Source organism: Anabrus simplex, chromosome 2, assembly GCF_040414725.1.
Source record: "Anabrus simplex isolate iqAnaSimp1 chromosome 2, ASM4041472v1, whole genome shotgun sequence".
In the NCBI taxonomy this organism is placed as follows: domain Eukaryota; kingdom Metazoa; phylum Arthropoda; class Insecta; order Orthoptera; family Tettigoniidae; genus Anabrus; species Anabrus simplex.
In genome coordinates, this window is record NC_090266.1 from 838662391 (window position 1) to 838683096 (window position 20706).

The following is a 20706-nucleotide window of genomic DNA, read 5'->3' on the forward strand; positions in this document are numbered from 1 at the left end:
AGATACTTACCCAATTTTGGTGATCATAGCAAAATATAAACAGAAATCCGTCAATGGAATATATATTGTACTTCAGCTAGCTTGTAACTGAATTCTGCCTCACAGTTTTGGTATATTCAGTATATCAGTTATTAATGTTATTGTTTTTACATCCCACTAACAACTTTTGACAGTTTTTGGAGACACCGAGGTGCCAAAATTGTGTCCCACAAGACTTCTTTTACATGCCAGTATATCTACCGACATGAGGCTGATATATCTGAGCATCTTCAAATACCACTGGACTGAGCCAGGATCGAACCTGCCAAGTTGGGGTCAGAAGGCCAGCGCCTCAACCGTCTGAGCCACTCAGCCTGGCATGTACTATATCAGTTATTTTTCAGATAACGAGTTTAATGGAAATGAATTTGAAGATGTAACTGAACAATCTTTACTAGGAGAAAGTTTTATTATATTATTATTATTATTATTATTATTATTATTATTATTATTATACTCATGCACCACACATAACACTATCCTCCACCACAATATCACGCAGTTACCTACACGTGGCAGATGCCCCCACCCTCATCGGAGGGTCTGCCTTCCAAGAACTGCACTCAGCTAGAAATAGCCACACAAAATTATTATTATTATTATTATTATTATTATTATTATTATTATTATTATTATTATTATTATTATTATTATTATTATTAATCTATATATATATAAAATAGCTTGTCCTGACTGACTGACTGATTCATCATCGCCGAGCCAAAACTACTGGACATAAAGAAATGAAATTTTGGGGATATATTCACATTATGATGTAGGTGCTCGCTAAGAGAGGATTTTTGGATATTCCTTCGGTAAGGGGGTGAAAAGGGGGGATGAAATTTTAAAATGAGTGTATCTATATCTCAAAACTTTAAACGTTTATAGATGTGAAAATTGTGTATTTAGAATCTTCTTAAAAAATAAGGAAACATGTATTTTTTTGTTTTCAGAAAATCCCAATAGGAGGGGTGAAAAAAGGGTGAAAATGGGGGAAAATGGGTTGAATGCCTTTAATCAGGATACCGGTACTTATATATCAGAAACTGAAGATATGACAGACCTCAAAATTGGTACTTTTGATCTCTTTTAAAAATAAAGAAACACGTATTTTTTGGTTTTTGGAAAATCAATTAATGGGAGGGTGAAAAGGGAGTGAATTTTTAAAATGAGTGAATCTATATCTCGAAACTTTTAAAGTTTGCTGATGTAAAAATTGGTATTTAGAATCTTCATTAAAAAATAAAGAAACACGTACTTTTTTGTTTTCGGAAAATCGCAATAGGAGGAGTGAAAAGGGGTGAAAATGGGTTGAATGCCTTTAATGAGGATACTTATATCTCAGAACCTGAAGATATTACAGACCTGAAAATTGGTGTTTGGGATCTCCTTTAAAAATAAAGAAACACGTATTTTTTTGTTTGTGGAAAATCCAATTAATGGGGGGGGGGGTGAAAAGGGGGTGATTTTTTAAAATGAGTATCTATATCTCAAAACTTTTAAAGTTTATAGATGTAAAAATTGGTATTTAGAATCTCCATTAAAAATAAAGAAACACGTATTCTTTTGTTTTCGGAAAATCCCAATAGGAAGGGTGTAAAAGGGTGAAAAATGGGTTGAATGCCTTTAATGAGGCTACTTATATTTCAGAACCTGAAGATATTACAGACCTGAAAATTGGTATTTTGGATCTACTTTAAAAGTAAAGAAACACGTAGTTTTTTCGTTTTTGGAAAATCCAAATATTGGGGGGTGAAAAGGGGGGGTGAATTTTTTAAAATGAGTGCGTCTACATCTTAAAACTTTAAAATTTACAGATGTAAAAATTGGTAGTTAGAATCTCGTCTAAAAATAAAGGAACACGTTTTTTTTTCTTGTAAATCCTAATAGGAGGGGTGTAAAAGGGGTGAAAAATGGGTTGAATGCCTTTAATGGGGATACATATATCTCAGAAACGAAAGATATTAACAGAACTGAAAATTTGTATATGGGATCTCCTTTAAAAATAAAGAAACACGTAATTCTTAGTTTTGGGGAAAATCCAATTAATGGCTGTTAAACAGGAGTGACAAATTGGGGTGAATTTTTTGAAAGACTATATCTACAGAATATCTTGGAAACGTAAAATGTTACTGACGTAAAAAGTGGGTGTTTGGAATCTCCTGTAAATGTAAATAAACATAGGTGATTTGTTTTTGGAAACTCCACTTAAGGGGAACTCAAAATGGGTGAAATTTTAAAATGAGAATTTTTACAGTATATCTAAAAAAACTTAACATGTTATAGAAGTTAAGGTATTGTTTATCTCTATTAAACATAAAGAAACGTGTGTTTTTAGTTTTCGGAAATACCACTTGGGTGGAGGGAGGTGGTAAAAGTGACTGAAAATGGTGTTGAATTCTTTTAATTAGGCTACTGATATCACAAAAATGAAGACGTTACAGACGTGAAATTTGATATTTGCGATCTGCTTTAAAAGTAAAGAAACATGTATTGTCGTAAAATCCAATGAAGGGGGGGGGGGGGGGGAAGAATTGAAAAATTAATTGGCTTAATTGTATGAGAATACATACATCTAATAAAAACTAAAGTTGTAACAGACGTGAAAATTCGTATTTGGATATCCTTTAAAAACAAAGAAAAGAGCGTTTTGGTGGCGAAACCATCTTGGAGGGCGGGAGTGTAAAGGAGTTGAATTCCTTTCATGAGGACACATAAATCAAAAACTGAAGAAGTTAGAGTCGTGATCATTGGTATTTAAGAAGATCCTTTACTATTAAAGAAACAAGTATTTTTTGCGGGAAAATTCACTTGGGGGGGGGGGGGGGGAGTATTGTGATATGAAGTGCAGAAAGTAAATTATTTTTATTGGGATACTTATATCTCAAAACTGAAGGTAATAGACGTGAACATTGGTGTTTGGAATTTCCTTTAAACATAAAGAAACAAGCATTCTTTTAAATTTTTTGGGGGGGGGGGGGCGGTAAAGAAACTTAACGGCGGTGGGGTGTAGAAGGAGGTGAGACCAATTGATATTACTGTTATTAATGTACTTATAAGGATCCTCCGTTGCTCAGGCGGCAGCGCGCCGGCCTCTCACAGCTGGGTTCCGTGGTTCAAATCCCGTTCACTCCATGTGACATTCGTGCTGGACAAAACGGAGGCGGGACAGGTTTTTCTCCGGATACTCTGGTTTTCCCTGTCATCAGCCATTCTAGCAACACATAATAATAATAATAATAATAATAATAATAATATTCCGGACCGTCGTCAAATGTGCGGACAGCGCTGGAAACGGCTCCTGGACGGGTAATGACTAAGAATGCAGTCCGGCCGCGGGTTCAGTGCCGCCAAGGCACCCAATATGACACCACGCCGGATCTCCTGAAGGATTTTATCCATATTAAAAATGATTATAAGAAAAGATGGCAAAGATTTACGGACCCATCTGAACGGGAGGAATACCTTAGCCTAGCCCGGGAAGTACGAAATTGATTGCTGGAAAGGAAGATTGAAAAATGGGAGGAAACGAGCCGTAAAGTAATAGAAAACCAGTCAGATCGGGAATTTTGGTGGATTCTCGCAGAAAACGAGTCAGATCGCGAATTTCGTCGGATTATATATCTAAAACAATAAGCATTCAATTATAAATTTCAGTATAATACCGTAGCGAAGCACGGGTATCTTGCTAGTAATAATATAAAATGGATTACCCTTACTGATCACATGTTTTCTTTTAGATAGCATGTGAATCCTAATGTAACAAGGTCAGATATGATTATGAAAGATATTTAACCACGTACAAGATGTAAAATAAATTAAAAAATAAAAAGCTGAAAATCATGACAAATATATTGGCCCTCTTTCATATTTTAGTGTCAGAATTAAAAAGAATAAATCACATAAGTGTAGGGACAGGTAACTCCAGTTCCCAATACAAAAGGAATAATTCATTTAGCTCAAATGTAGAAGTTATTAAACCTCAAAGTATGGCTAACATTCTCAGTTCATAGCTGTTAACACATTACAAATAAGCCAGTGTTCATCTAACAGATAGAGAGTTCATAAAATAATGACCAAATTCTAAACAGAAAGACATTAGATTTATGGAAATAAAGGTAGGCAATTTCCATGCCCCATTAGTTCAATCTCTTTCAAAGATAGCCCATCAAGGGGTGACAGCTCTAAAATCTGGACATTACGCAACTGGCCGCGTTATAATGGATGAGCCAAAATGTGTTTACAAAACAGCTTGTCTTTAAGTAAATGGTGAATATTTTCAGCATGTCCTTTGAAAAAAAAAGGAAATTTTTCCCAGTGGCGGCTCGTGCTGAATAATGTTGGTGGTTCTGCTCTGTGATGCCCAGCCCATTGGAGTAGGGGCCTAAGTGTAATAGACAAATATAAATTCGTATTGCATACGGGAAGTGTCAGCTGAGCTCGTGTGAATCCATCCATCAACTCTGCGGAAACGCTTTACTGCATGTCCTATCAGTGTGAAGTTCTCGAAAATATACCGAAATAATACAGGTAGACGTTCATCTCAATTTGTAAGATCCCGATTTCGAGGGACATTGACTATATAAATAACTGACTTGTACAAAAAACAACAATTAAAAAGTTACAAAAAAGCCCCTCTTCCGCGTATTGAAAAAAAAATGTTGACCTATCGACACATTCATATTTACAAAGGTTCCGAGACCTGCATACATCTTTGGGAGCCGGCTTTCTTAATAGAGGGGGAACATCACCTAATGGTACTAGCGTTTATGTTTTCATTTTCATGACTACCTAACTCGGAAGAATTCACTACCATTATGGAGAAACATAGTCATGATTACTTGTAGACCTAAGAACTAGCTCATTCGCTTCGTACGAGAGAGAACGTTTTTGGTCGTTGGATAGAATTATGCTGAAGTCATGGTCATTTACACAAAAGATAGAGAAATATACATACCCCCAATATTAAGTTACGTTGTTTGAAGACTTAACATGAACATTAAATTGATTTTGTGTTACTTAATCACAACCATCCTCTTTTAACACACATTTATCCTGTATTTAAGCCATTTGGGCTTTCTTTCTACTGAAGAGAAGCATCACAACTATACTTTGGTATGTGAGAATGTTGACATGTAAGAATTTTAAACCATATCAATATTCACACAGTTTTAAAAGTTCTCTATTTACACTGATGAATACAATGGAGGAAGCTTTTCCCAAACAGCTGAGATTTCAACATGCTTGCTCGCTGCAACGATTCTCTCATGGACAGTGGCGCTGGTGCTACCTCTAGCGTATTATTTACCAACTTAATGGCCACGGGAATAGGCGAGCCGTACTGCAAGACGTGCAGTTCATACAGAACCTTATGAGCGACTCTTAGCCACCTACCGGAAGAAAGCTGTAGTTAAGTGTGCTCTCCTCGGCTCTCCTAATGTTCTGTCATTCACAGATCTAAACAGGGTTGCCAGATCACCAGCAGCTGTATGGGTATTGATCTTTGGCTCGATATATACACTCAATATGAAGGATAGGATCGCTAATCGCTATATATTACCGTATATCTTTCATTGTGGTGGTTCTGCAGCTCTGCAGATCGTATTATGGAGCCGCGCCTGATTGTTCCTTATGCAATGGTTTGTATTGTAAGTTCTTGCTGATAATAACAAGTGCATGCACCCTCTCAGCAAGTGTCTGCTATATTGTCACTAATAATGACAAGAGATGACTGGCTGTAATGGGGTCACCCAATAATGACTTCAGTAGGTACAGCAAAAGGAAGGCACCAGAAAGATTTATGCACTCACAGTCAAACCGGGAACATGGGAACATTTTCTAACAATCGCCTTCTGATACAGTCGAACTATGTTACTGTGATACATCAATCTCAAAATAAATTATATTGGAACACAATGGAGGATTGTTTTTCTTGTTTTGTTACTTTAATGGCATGCAGCCCCCAGAGAGGCCTGGATCACGTCTTTTCATTTGATGCCTGTGAGGATGGGGCTCTGCCTATAATGAATTCTAATGCAATGTTACAAAAACTTTTCAGTCTGTCAAACACACAGCAAATACATTATAAACAATAGAATACTACAAACACACCTGTAAAAATACACACTATTATACATTACTTTACAGGTATGTTTATGGTCTTATAATTTATATTGTAATTGTAAAAATTGTAAAATTGTAAAAATTTAAAAAATTGTAAAAATTGTAAAAATACACACTATTATACATTATTTTACAGGTATGTTTATAGTGTTATAATTTATATTGTAATTGCTGTGTGTCTGACAGATTGAAAAGTTTTTGTTACATTTAACTAAGTCAACACTGGAAAATATGGCTTCATTCTTAACAACAAACAAAATTCTAATGCTGAAGACACATCCAGCCTCTGAGCCAATGAAGGTTAAAATCCCTGACCTATCTGGGAATCGAACCTGGGACTCCTAGCGCCAAAGGTCACCACACTACTAATCATTTAGCCATGGAGCTGGACACAATGGAGGTAAAATAAAACGAAGACAAAAATTCCCTTAAGATTTACACATAAACACTGGCAGACTTGAACCTTCAATTTTATGGCTAGTAACCCTGTATATTAACTGTTTATCCTACAACACACTTCACACAGAGTACTGCTGCTTTCAAGATGTAAACCTTCTACATGAAAATATAACACCACACTCACCATAAACATTATCTGTAAGTGTAGCTTCAATGAATTTACATCAGCATTGTACAAGACAAACTATTGTTCTCATCACAACTTACCCACAAGTACCGAGGTTTCAGTAAAAACTGCCTAAAACTGTACAAACAAACTCTTCTTGAGCCACTTTCATAGATAAAACAGAATTTTCCTCAACTTTTAATCTAAATGTAAGTAAGGAGACTAAGAAGAAGGTGCAGGTTAGAAAGAAATAATAGAGTTAAGAATGGCTATGGAAATAAGGAGAAATTGAAGGAACTTACTAGGAAATTGAATCTAGAAAAGAAGTCAGCTAAGGACAACATGATGGCAAGCATAATGGCCGATCATACAAAATTTTAGTGAAAAATGGAAGGGTATGTATAGGTACTTTAAGGCAGAAATGGGTTCCAAGAAGGGCATTCCAGGAATCATTAATGAACAAGGAGAGTGTGTATGCGAGGATCTTCAAAAGCCAGAAGTATTCAGTTAGCAGTAACTAAAGATTGTTGGTTACAAGGATAATGTCTAGATAGAGGAGGTGAATAACACAAAAGAAGTATTAAAACTTACCTATGATAACAGTGACATTTACAGTAAGATACAAAAGTTGAAAACTACAAAAGTAGCTGGATATGATAAGATTTCTGGGGATATACTGAAGACAATGGGTTGGGATATAGTACAATATCTGAAGTACTTATTTGATTATTGTTTGCATGAAGGAGCTATACCAAATGAATGAAGAGTTACTACAGTAGCCCCAATATTTAAAGGAAAGGGTGATAGACATAAAGCTGAAAATTACAGGCCAGTCAGTCATGCATTGCATGTAAGCTTTGGGAAAGCATTCGTTCTGATTACATTAGACATGTTTATGAAATTAATAACTGGTTTGATAGAAGGCAGTTTGGATTTAGGAAAGGTTACTCCACTGAAACTCAACTTGTAGGATTCCCCCAAGATATAGCAGATATCATGGATTCAGGAGGTCAGATGGACTGTATCGCAATTGACCTATCTAAGGAATTTGATAGGGTAGATCATGGGAGACTACTGGCAAAAATGAATGCAATTGGACTAGACAAAAGAGTGACTGAATGGGTGGCTATATTTCTAGAAAACAGAACTCGGAGAATTAGAGTAGGCAAAGCTTTATCTGTCCCTGTAATAATTAAGAGGGGAATTCCTCAAGACAGTATTATTAGAGCTTTATGTTTTCTTATTATATCAATGATCTGTGTAAAGAAATGGAATTAGAGCTAAGGCTTTCTGCAGATGATGTTATTCTGTATAGAGTAATAAATAAGTTACAAGACTGTGAGCTACTGCAAAATGACCTTGATAATGTTGTGAGATGGACAGTAGGCAATGGTATGATGATAAACGGGGTTATAAATCACGTTGTGAGTTTCACAAATACGAAAAATCCTCTCAGTTTTAATTACTGTGTTGATGGGCTGAAGTTCCTTTTTGGAGATCATTGTAAGTACCTAGGTGTTAATATAAGGAAAGGTCTTCATTGGGGTAATAACATAAATATGATTGTTAATAAAGGGTACAGATCTCTGCACATGGTTATGAGGGTGTTTAGGGGTTGTAGTAAGGATGTAAAAGAGAGGGCATATAAGTCTCTGGTAAGACCCCAACCAGAGTATGATTCCAGTGTATGGGACCCTCACAGGATTACTTGATTCAAGAACTGGAAAAGATCCAAAGAAAAGTAGCTCGATTTGTTCTGGGTGATTTCCGACAAAAGAGTAGCGTTACAAAAATGTTGCAAAGTTTGGACTGGGAGGACTTGGATAAAGGAGACGAGCTGCTCGACTAAGTTGTATGTAAGGCATAGAATCTGAAGGATAATATAATAATACCACCTATTCAATACTTTTCACTTTTAATGTGGCTTGATTCTACATGAATTTATGTAGACTTATCAGGCCAGGTACATGTTTTCACCCATTATTTGGGCATCTTCAGCCTGTAGACAACCTTTAGGTCAAGGTTTGGAACCTTTTTAACCATATATAGTAAAGTATACAAACGTTAATAATTTCTTAAGACTAACATGCCAGGATAATTTTTTTAATGTAAACAAAACACCATTAATTTGTTACCCACAGTTATGTTTTGTTCACATTTTTTTAAAATTATTACCCTGGCATGTTAGTCTTAAGAAATTATTAACGTTTGTATACTATATTATATAAGCCCGTTGCCATTTCTTGATGGATGCAGTATTTTTGTATCCGTTTCTTGGCACAGGCCAGAGCAAAGTGTAGCTTCCATCAAAGTCCTAGTCTTATCCATGGCTGCGACAATATGGAAGCTGCTGGGGGTATGGTTGGTGCTGAGTAATGACATTTGGAGCACAGTTAGTGTCTGAATGTTACGAAAGTTGTTGTTCATAGGATCAGTCATGCTGCAGTAGCACCTTCTGGTCCAGTGAGGAAAGCAATGGCAAACTACCTCACTCCTCATCTTGCCTAGTATGCCTCATTTGGGCTCTGCCATTGGTTTTTGCAGTTTCCCTATAACTGCATAGCCATTGGTGGTGCTATTTGAGGATCCAACCAGCCTCTGGGCTGATGACCTAACAGGCAGACTATAATTATATATAGTTAAAAAGGTCCCAAACCTTGATCTAAAGGTTGTCTATAGGCTGAAGATGCCCAAATAATGGGTGAAACATGTACCTGACCTGATAAGTCTACATAAATTCATGTAGATTCAAACCACATTAAAAGTGGAAAGTATTGAATAGGTGGTATTATTATATTATCCTTGGGATTCTATGCCTAGCGTCATCTTCAATACGGAACAATAATGAGAGTTGTTACTTGTAAGTGGTGTGTTCCGAGCTGTCAGTGGAAAAATGGCGTGGAATGACATCAGTAGATGAATTAGTTTAAGTGGTGTCTTTAAAAGTAGGAGAGATTACAATATGAAGATAAAGCTGGAATTCAAGAGGACAAATTGGGGCAAATATTTGTTTATAGGAAGGGGAATTAGGTATTGGAATAATTTACCAAGGGAGATGTTCAATAAATTGCCAATTTCTTTGCAATTGTTTAAGGAAAGGCTAGGAAAACAACAGATAGGGAATGTGCCACCTGGGCGACTGCCCTAAATGCAGATCAGTAGTGATTGAGTGACTGACATACAGTATAGATGCATTAAGTTACTAAATTCTTAGAATATACAGGGAATAAAAATAAAATTAATTACAATAATTTACAATTTCACATCCCGATCATTTTTCACTATTTCAAACTTGGTAAAATATGACACGGCAAAATCAATACACTATGTACAGATATTTTCCATTTCAGTTCTATGCCTTAACAAATATTTTAACACATATGTACATACAATTTGACGAGGAAGCCTGGGACTGCTTGCTCCACTCTCCTCTTGCCTTGACACCACGATACGCACTTTGCTGCCAGGCGGAGCATTTCGGAGCACTGTGACAGCTTCAGACTGTGTTTTTCCTGTCATTTCCACACCATTTACTTCAAGAAGTCTATCTCCAGGCTTCAACCTGCCATCTTCAACTGCAGCACCCTGTAAATATTAAAACATTTCAATCTCATTAAATATTATCATGGATAGTTTCTATAGATTTTAGAGACATCTGAGTGCATAGTGCACTGGTACTTCCGGCAGCTTGAAATAGTCTATGCAGTGGCCTCCACGGAATGCACTATTCTGCCGTCACTGAGAGAACCGAACCTGATGTAAACAAAGAACATTTTGTATCCGCATGTATCCATCCGCGGTGTGAACACTGATTGGAGGATCACTGGGCTTCTTCCAAGCACATGGCAAGAACCACGTGGGCTGTCTTTGAACTGTCATTACTTCGCCTGGTTGCGGCGATTACATCAGAGTTAGTTCTACATAGACTTGCCGGATACCACTGATTGACACCAATTGTGATGCGGATTACGAGACAAATTATACTCACTGTATGCGAGAAATAAACAAAAATCAAATGGCAAATGACATCTGGATATTTAATATATCAGAAAAGAAAGGTAGATTTGAATTTATGGCCGAAACGTAAATACGTAATCAATCAATCAATCAATCAATCAATCAATCAATCAATCAATCAATCAATCAATCAATCAATCAATCAATCAATCAATCAATCAATCAATCAATCAATCAATCACAACAGCGCATATAAGTAAAACTTCACACATTAAATGTTTCAATAAAATAAAATTCTAGAGAGGAACATACAGCATAGACAAGGCAATATTAAAACAATAAAAAAGTGCAGTACTTTACCTAATCAGAATCTGATAAAGGACGAACTCCTTCCAAGTCGGATTCCTCTCTCGCCTCTTCATCACTGTTGCTCGCGTCATTCAGATTAATGACCAGATGGTCCACAGTTATATCGCACAGACCGTCCAATTGCCAAAATATCTCCTCTTCCCCCACCACGTGGTGAATAAAGGCTTGCCACATTTCAGCGGTTACGTTAACCAGAGCTTCATTAATTAATGTCCTGATTTCTGCCAGTTTGAAGGTTTTATTATTTCGTGCAACATGTCTCTTCACCTGGTTCCACAGCAACTCAATCAGATTCAAAACACAGTGATAAGGAGGAAGTCTCAACACCGTATGACCTGCTTCTTCTGCCAGTGTGTCAATAACAAATCTGTCATACGTTTTCGTCACACTGTGAGTTTTTATCACTCGGAGTAGTTCATCTTTCACCATATCTTTCCCATAGGTAAGACCTTTTGCCTCCATCCATGCGATAATGTCATCCTTACGCCACGATCTGGTGGGAATACGATCTAACTTAACACTGTGATATGACACACTGTCCATAACAATCACACTGTTCGGTTCAAGCAGAGGTAAAATTTTCTTAAACCAAGCAGTAAAAACTTCACCCGTCATCTCCTCATGAAAATCATTTTCTTTGATTCCATCATAAATTCTCCACCCTCTAAAAACCCATCTTCACTTCCTATGTGCAATAAAATCAGTCGCCTACCCTTTCCTGTCGGATATTTTAGACCTGTACTTAATCCTGCTTTGAATGCCTGTTTCTAACTCTTTATGTTTGTATCTACCCACACTCTGGAAGTGGTATGTCCTTCGTTTACCCACGTTTTATCCAAATAATACAATTTTTGCCCAGCTTGCCTAAATGCACAAATTTTCCTTAAATAATCCCTCTGCCAAAGCAGTATGCCTTCGCGATCAAAAACAAGCTTTTCCTATTTCTTTTAACAAATTCAAAACCTATTTCCCTATTGTAAAATGTTGTTCTTTTAAAATTGGGTAGTTCAGGATCATCATTCACAAAATCCATTATTTTTTCCACTGTTGGCTGCTCGTTTCTCTCGAAGAACTGATGTACTTTACGCCGCACAGCACTTCTAACAAATTCATCGCACTGAATCTCTAACACAGGTTTCTGGTGCTTCTTCGATTTCTCAGGTGTTTTTACCAATCGTTGGTGCAGTCGTTCGCTGCGCGGGGAATTAATACTCCACTCTGAAACACCAGTGAACTCGGATGTCAACTTCACAATATCCTTTACAGCTAAAGTGGGATATTTCTCACAAAATTTCTGAAACGCATTCAATACAATTGTCTTCTCGCCATTTTTCAAAGGCTTCCCTTAGCGATGCTTAACGAACTCAACTCGGAGATCCATATTGCACAAGAACAAGTAATGTTACAGTCACTGACTCACTCACTCACTCACTCACTCTATCTACTTGCTTCCATGCTCACAGCTTAACAAAATGGTGGGTCAAGCACGAGAGCATGCGTCCCTGGTGCTCTCCAATTTGAAATGCTTGTTTATATTAAATAACAATGAATATAAATCGTTTTGTGTATATTTTTCTGATTTAAATTATTTGAGGAATTATATTTCGGACATTTTGCAGGTATGATCACATTTGCTGTGATGTGGCTAACGAACTATTTTCTTGTCTCCGCGTAGGTGTCCCGCAGCAGCACTAACCAATAAACGTTAACCCAACCACGTGCAGACCTATCTCCGAGCACGTGCTCATGTTTACACAACGACTGGTTCTCTGGGTGAAATCTGTATAGCCATGTGTCTTGGAGGTGTGCTATTTTACCAACCGACAAGCCCAAATTAGCACACTTGTGAGAAACAGAAACGAGTTAGCCTGAAAATGTATAAAGTCCAATAACGGACCCATTACACTGGCAGCAATTTATTCAAACACTATACTTTCTTTGAAGCATACTGCATATGCCAGCAATTGATTCAAACAGGAACTTTCTTAAAGACTAGCCACAGAACACCGTTCCTTTATACTAACGCGCACCTCATACCCTTGCTCTTTCTTTCAGTATCATACATAACATACATCACTGCCAAAGCGAAATAATGTTACACGAATATTTTCCAATGTTGTATGAAATACTAAGAAAACAATTAGAATCAAAGTTACAATAATATTTTTCTCTCCTACTTGAGGTACAAAACACAATTAGAATCACAGTTAGAGGTGCAAGAGTCACATAACACTGTCTCTACATGCTTGCTGCCTGTAAAATACATGACTTGCATAATTACCAGAAATGAATAATTTTAGAATAACATTTCTCTGCAACTGAAACATTTTATTTTTAAACTAGCAATTACCCACGGCTTCGCTCATGTAGATTTCGTAATTTAATCAAAATAATCGTTCCTCAACATTGTACTAAGACATTATTTTGAAAATTAATAAAGTATAAAAACTCACCTAAAATTTGAGTTTCATTTACCCCAGAAATTATTTGTAAACCATGTTTGTGGTATTACCTTTTGGAGCAAAGATGACCATGCGACATAGAACTGTACATGTGAGAAACAGTCATCTCTCAAGTCGAGAAAATAAATACATGTCCTTTATTTTTAAAGAAGATTCCAAATACCTATTCTCACATCTGTAACATCTTCAGTTTTCAAGATAAACATAAGTCATCATCATCATCATTTCCCTTTATCCTTGCTGTAGCCGGGTAGGGGCAAATATCGTTCCTCTCCATTTTCTTCGGTCTTTCCACCACTCCTCTTCCAACACTGTGTCCCAATTCAGGTTTCTTCCTATAATACTGCGTTGGATTGCGTCCGTCCATCTCAATTGTGGTCGCCCACGGCCTCTTCTTCCTTGCATTTGCATTTCCATCACCTTTTTTGGCATTCTTTCATCACTCATTCGCTTTACGTGCCCAAACCATCTTAGTCGGCTCTTCTCAATTCTAACATTCATTTTTTCCACTCCAATTTCTTCCCAGATTTTCTCATTCTTCATTTTGTCTCTTCTACTCTTCTGTAACATACTCCTCAAGAACATTTCGGCTGCCTGTATTCGACTCTCATCCTTCTTTGTCATTGTCCAAGTTTCTGCCCCATAAGTAGTTATGGGTACGTAATACATCTTGTACATAGTTTCCTTTGCTTCCATTGGCACATCTTTGTCCCATAACATGTTTCTTACACTATGATAGAAACAGCTTCCAGCTTGAATCCTCTTACTACTTTCAGCATCCAGTCGGGCATTCTCCATTAATTCACTCGCCAGGTATTTAAATGTTTCCACTACTTTCAGGGGCTTGTCTGCAAGTCTACGAGGTGTGTTCAAAAAAAGACCGAACTTTGTAAATTGCGCGCAAACCACAACATTGAGCAAGTTGTGACTGTGGCGAGTATGTACCCCGAGGCCAGACAGTGAACAAAGAACTGTACCAGAATGTTTTAACGCATTTGAGAGATGCTGTGCGCAGGAAGAGGCCTGAACTGTGGGAAAACAAATCCTGGATGTTGCACCATGACAATGCGCCAGCACATGCCTCTCTCTCGGTCCGCAGTTATCTGGCAAAACACCAAATTCCTGTTGTGCCCCATCCGCCCTATTCTCCCGACTTGGCTCCAGCAGACTTTTTCTTATTCCCCAAATTGAAAACCACCTTGAAAGGACATCGTTTCCAAGACATTGAAGAGATCAAGGAGAATGCGACGAGGCAACTTCACGCCATCAAAGAAAGTGCATTCCAGGAAGCATTCCAAAAGTGGAAGAAACGTTGGCAACACGCTGTTGATAGTGCGGGGGACTATTTTGAAGGGGACAGTCTGTGAAATGATGTAAGCTACATAATAAAGTTTTTCTAGCCACAGTTTGGTCTTTTTTTGAACACACCTCGTAATTTGACCTTTCCATTCTTTCTCCCCTCTAGTCATAACAAGGGTTTTACTCTTCTCTACACTTATTTTCAACCCACATTCTTCTATTTTTCCATTCACCACATCCAACTGTTCTTGAACCTTCCTGTCGTCTTCTCCCCAAATAACAATATCATCTGCAAATAACAGCATGTTCATTTCTCTTCCTCCATATTCTGCTTTTGCTGTTCTCATGATGTCATCCATTACTATGGTAAACAGGATTGGTGATAGAACACTTCCCTGCCTCAGCCCACTAGGTACTTTGAACCAACTTGTCCTGCCAACTTGTGTTTGCACGCAACTACAACATTCCTTGTACATTGCCATGATCATTTTTATTAATCCCTGTCCAATTCCTTTTTGCACCAGACTGTCCCAAACTTTAGTCCTGGGGACACTGTCATATGCCTTTTTAATGTCGATGAATGTCATCACCATATCATTCCCGTACTCCCATTGCTTTTCCATTAGCTGTCTCATAATGAAAATGGGCTCTATTGTTGACCTTCCACTTCTGAAACCAAACTGATTTTCCAGTATCTGATTCTCAACCTTCAACCTTTATCCTACTTTCCAGTATCCTCTCCATTATCATAGCAACATGGGATATTATAGTAATTCCCCTGTAGTTCTTCAAAACTTTCTTATCGCCTTTCTTGAAAATTGGGTAGATTATTCCTTTTTGCCAATCATCAGGGACCTCCTTTTCCTCCCAGACAATCCTGAGAACCCGATATGTCCACTGCAGACCTACAGCTCCAGCTGCCTTTATCATCTCCACTGAAATTTCATCTATTCCAGCAGTTTTTCCATTCTTCATCTTTCTTACTGCCATTTCAATTTCATTCAATGTCATTTCTTTATCCATTTCTTCATCGACTAATTGCCTTTCCTGGTCGTCCATTGAATGACTGTCATCAGTTCTTACGTTCAGCAACTTCTGAAAATACTCTCTCCATCTATTCCTTATTTCTTCTGGCTTTGTTAATATTATGCCGTCCTCATCCTTCATAAATCCGGTGTTTACTTGATCTCTCTTTTTGTTTCTTAAGATACCATACAGTCATTTCTTGCTGCCCTGCATATCATCTCTCAATTTCTGTGTGAATAAGGCCCAGCTCTTCCTCTTTTCTTCCTCCACTACTTTCTTGGTCAAATTCTTAGCCTCCACATATTTTCTTCTACTTTCTTCAGTCTTAGATGTTTTCCATGCTTTCCATACCATTTTCTTTTCCTTCACTTTCATCTTTACCCTATCATTCCACCAGTGTGTCTCTTTGTCCTTCACATTTCCTGACGTTCTACCACATACCTTTTCTGCACATCCCACCAGTACTTCCTTAAAACTTTTCCATTCTTCTTCAACACTCCCCACCTCTGTCCTGGGTACCAAGGGTATTATTTCCCTTTGAAATTCTTCTTGTATGCTTTTCTCCTTCAACTTCCATACTTTAATTCTTTTTTTCTCTTCTTAATGATGGTTTTTCAATCTTTCACAACTTCAGTTTTCCCATCATAACTCTATGATCTCCACCAAAAGCTTCTTCAGGCATGGCTATAACATCTAAAAGGTTCTTCCGGTGTTCTTTCTCTACGATTATATAATCAATCATGGCCTTTGTTCTTCTGTCTCCCCAACCATACCTTGTAATCTTCTGACTGTTCTTCTTCCTAAACCAGGTGTTTCCAACAATCATTTGGTTCCTCATGCAAAAATCCACCAACACCTCACCTTCTGGGTTTACCTTTCCATATCCAAAGGGCCCTACAACATCTTCTTTTCCTTGTCTTTCCATTCCCACTTGTGCATTTAGATCTCCCATCAATATCACTTCCTTATCTTCTATCTGTCTCTCCACTTCCTCTATAAAGTCCTCCAGATGTTCATCTATACATAAGTATCTCCATAAAAAGATTTCAACCCTTTGATGAGTCCTTCCCACACCCCACCCCCATGTAAATGTATTTTCTGAAAACAAAAATACATGTTTCTTTATTTTGACAGGAGATTCCAAATACCAATTTTCACATCTGTAACATTTTCAGTTTTTGAGATATAATTATCCTCGTAAAAATAATTCAACTATTTTTCACTTCTTTTCGCTCCCTGTTAAGTGCCTTCTCCAAAAACAAAAAGGTACATGTTCTGTATTTTTAAAGGACTTTCCAAATACTAAGTTTCTTGTCTCTAACATGTTAAGTTTTTGACATAAAATGTAGATATACCAGTACTCATTTAAAAAAATTCACCCCTTTTCCAATTCCTTTCAGCCCCTTAACTGGATTTTCCGAAAACAATAAAATACGTGTTACATTATTTTTAAAGGAGATTCCAAATAGCAGTTTTCATGTCTGTACATCTGTAACACCTTCAGTTTTTGAGATAAATGTATACTCATAAAAATCAAATTCTTCTTCTTCTTCTTCTTCTTCTTCTTCTTCTCCTCCTCCTTCTTCCTTCCAACCCTCTCCTGCCTTAAGTGGACTTTCCAAAAACAAAAAATATGTGTTTCTTTATTTTGAAAGGAAATTCAAAATACCAACTTTCACTACTGTAACAGCTTCAGTTCTTAAGATAAGGTATCCTCATAAACATATTTCAAATCCTTATTTACTTATTTTCAACTCCACACCCCTTACGTTGATTTTCCACAAAAAAGTGTGTTTCTTTATTTTTAAAGGAGATTCCAAATACTAAAATCACGTCTGTAAAATCTTCTTTTTTTGAGATATAAGTATGCTCATAAACGTAATTCAAGTCCTTTTACACCCCCCCCCCCACTTCCCTACCCGTTAAGCTGATTTCCCCCTCCCCAAAAGTGTGTGTTTCTTTATTTTTAAAGGAGATTCCCAATACCAATTTTCATGTCTTTAACATCTTTAGTTTTTGAGATATAAGTATCCTCATATAAAGAATTCAACTAATTTTTCAATTCATTCACATCTTCAGTTTTTGAGATATAAGAATCCTCATGAAAAGAATTCAACTGCTTTTTCACTCCACCGCCGCCCGTTAAGTTGGTTTCACCCCACCCGAAAAATGCGTGCTCCTTTATTTTTCAAGGAGATTCCAAATGCCAATTTCCATGTCAGTAACCTTCAGTTTTGAGATATGAGTTTCTCCAGAAAAACAATTCAATTTTTTCACTTCATTTCACACTCCCCGCTTAAGTGAAATTTCCAAAAATAAACAGTACCCGTTTCTTTAAAAGATCTTCCAAATACGAATATCGTGACTGTAACATCTTCAGTTTTGAGATATGTATCATTGTAAAAGGAATTCATCTTCGTTTTCATACCTACCAAGTTAATCCCCTTCCCCCATAGAATGCGTGTTTCTTCATTTTTAAAGGAGATTCCAAATACCAGTTTTCACGTTTGTAACATCTTTAGATTTTATATTCAGACAAATAATTCAACTAATTTTTCAATTCTTTCACATCTCCCCCATCCCGCTGTTAATGGTTTTTCTGAAAACAAAAGAATACTTGTTTTCTTATTTTTAAAGGAGATTCCAAATACCAATTTTCACGTCTGCAGCATGTTAAGTTTTTTAGATATATTGTAAATATGCTAATTTTAAGAATTCACTCCCTTTTTCAGTTCCCCTTAAGTGGATTTTCTGAAAAAATATTTATGTTTCTTTACTTTAACAGGAAATTCCAAATACAAATTATCAAGTCTGTAATATGTTACCTGTCTGAGATAATTTGCAGATATAGTCCTTTTAAAAATTCACCCCGTTTGGCACTCCTGTTCACCCCCTATTCATCAGATTACCCAAAAACACAAAAATACGCGTTTCTTTATTTTCAAAGGAGATTCCAAATACCAATTTTCATGTCTGTAACATCTTCATTTTTTGGAATATAAGTCTCCTCATAAAAGATATTCAACCAATTTTCCCCCATTTTCACCCCCCTTAATGGGATTTTCCATGAACAAAAAAATATGGTGTTTCTTAATTTTTAAATGAGATTCCAAATATCAATTTTTACGTCTGTAAACTTTTAAGTTTTTGAGATACAGATATCCACATTTTAAACATTCACCGCCCTTGTCACCCCCTGAGCGCTGGAATATCAAAAAATCCTCTCTTAGCGAGCACCTACACCCTAATATAAATGTATGACCAAAATTTCATTTCTTTATGTTCAGTAGTTATGGCTCGATGACGAGGAATCAGTCAGTCAGTCAGGACAAGTAATTTACATATACAGTAAAACCTCATTAATTCAAAGTCTTTGGGACGCAAAAATCAGACTTCGAATTACGTGATTTCGAATTAACCGCTAACACGTACTTCGGAAATGCCAACCCTTGCGGCGTCACACTGCATGAAATTAACTTTGAATCACAGTTTAAAGCTCTCAAATGCCATGGAAAGAAATTAGTTCCAAAATTTATCTAACAACATGCATTTAAAAAGTATTCTAATAATGCACTTGGATAACTCACCGGCAAACATAACCTCATGCAATGAAATCAAAAGGAAGGAAACATGATTCAAAGACGAGGAGAAATCTATACTGGCTCCCCTGTGCAAGTGCTTTATTCATTGGATTAATGTACTGTATGCATTTTAGATGCCTTGTGCTTGCACGGAAAGTACCCAAAGCCCTTAAAATATCCCGGCTTATCGAACTTTCCTATGACGAGGGTAGAAAGTCTCTCTCTCTTTTGTCCACATTACAACAGTACAGTGACTATACTTGTACGATTTCCCACCATGCCACTTCTAAGACCTATTAATGCATGCAATCACCTTGATTCTCAGTTTAAACTTTTCAAATGCCATCGAAAACACTATTTCATATTTCAATATTTCATAATGTATCCAACAAGGTTTCATTTACATTATTCAAATAATGCACTTGTATAAAACATTGGCAAACATAACCTCACGCAACGAAAGGAAGAAAAACGTGATTTAGAGACAAGGAAAAATTATGCTGGCTCTCATGTGCAAATGCTTTAACTTTTGGATTACTGTGCTGTTTGCATTTTTAGATGCCTTGTACTGGCATTGAAAGTGCCCGACGCCCTGAAAACATCGTGGCTTTTCGAACTTTCCTATGACGAGGGAAGGAAGCCTCGCTTCCGTGTGCACTGCATAGCAAGTAGCAACACAGTACATTTCCCGGCTGGCAATTCTCTCCTTTAAAACCATAAGTCCGTTTGACCTCAGCATTAAAAAAAAAAAAAAAAAGCAGTTTCATCGGCATTGACAATATTGTTTGGTGCGTACGAATTGGTTATAGGCTATAAGCCAAGCTTTTTCGCCTACTGTCGGCACTCAGCATCGCCAGTGTTGGCGGATTTTACCTCTCCGCACACTGCCTGTTACATGATATTATGGCGTTCCTTAAAACGCCGAATACAAAATAATCACGATTCCGCTCAAACGTAGCAGATATGAAGCACAATGTAGACACACCGAAGTAAGTGAAAGTGCCCAAAATTACCCCTGTACGTTCCGGTAGATACGTTCTTTTATGACTCGGAGAAATTTTGAATTTATATTACTCTGTACTTTTTTTTTTTCAAAATATAAAGGCAGTTTCGAATTAAAGGTCTGAATTTCAGTAACGGGACCGACATTGTTCTTCGAATTACGAATTATCCGTATTTTGAATTAAACGATTTAAATAACATGCAAAACCGTACCTCATGTTTCGAATTAGGTGAGATTTTGAATTAACCGATTTTGAATTATCGAGGTTCTACTGTATATATA

General features: G+C 37.0%; 1 protein-coding gene across 8 annotated transcripts in view; it reads right to left on the bottom strand.

Moving 5' to 3' along the window:
* The window catches only part of baz (bazooka), an 842954-nt gene that overhangs the window by 205741 nt on the left and 616507 nt on the right, over positions 1 to 20706 (bottom strand). For all 8 annotated transcript variants that reach the window (XM_068226299.1, XM_067141558.2, XM_067141556.2 and 5 more), the window contains one exon: positions 10118 to 10312. In XM_068226299.1, the coding sequence (XP_068082400.1) occupies positions 10118 to 10312 (195 nt within the window). The remainder of the gene's footprint in view (positions 1 to 10117; positions 10313 to 20706) is intronic.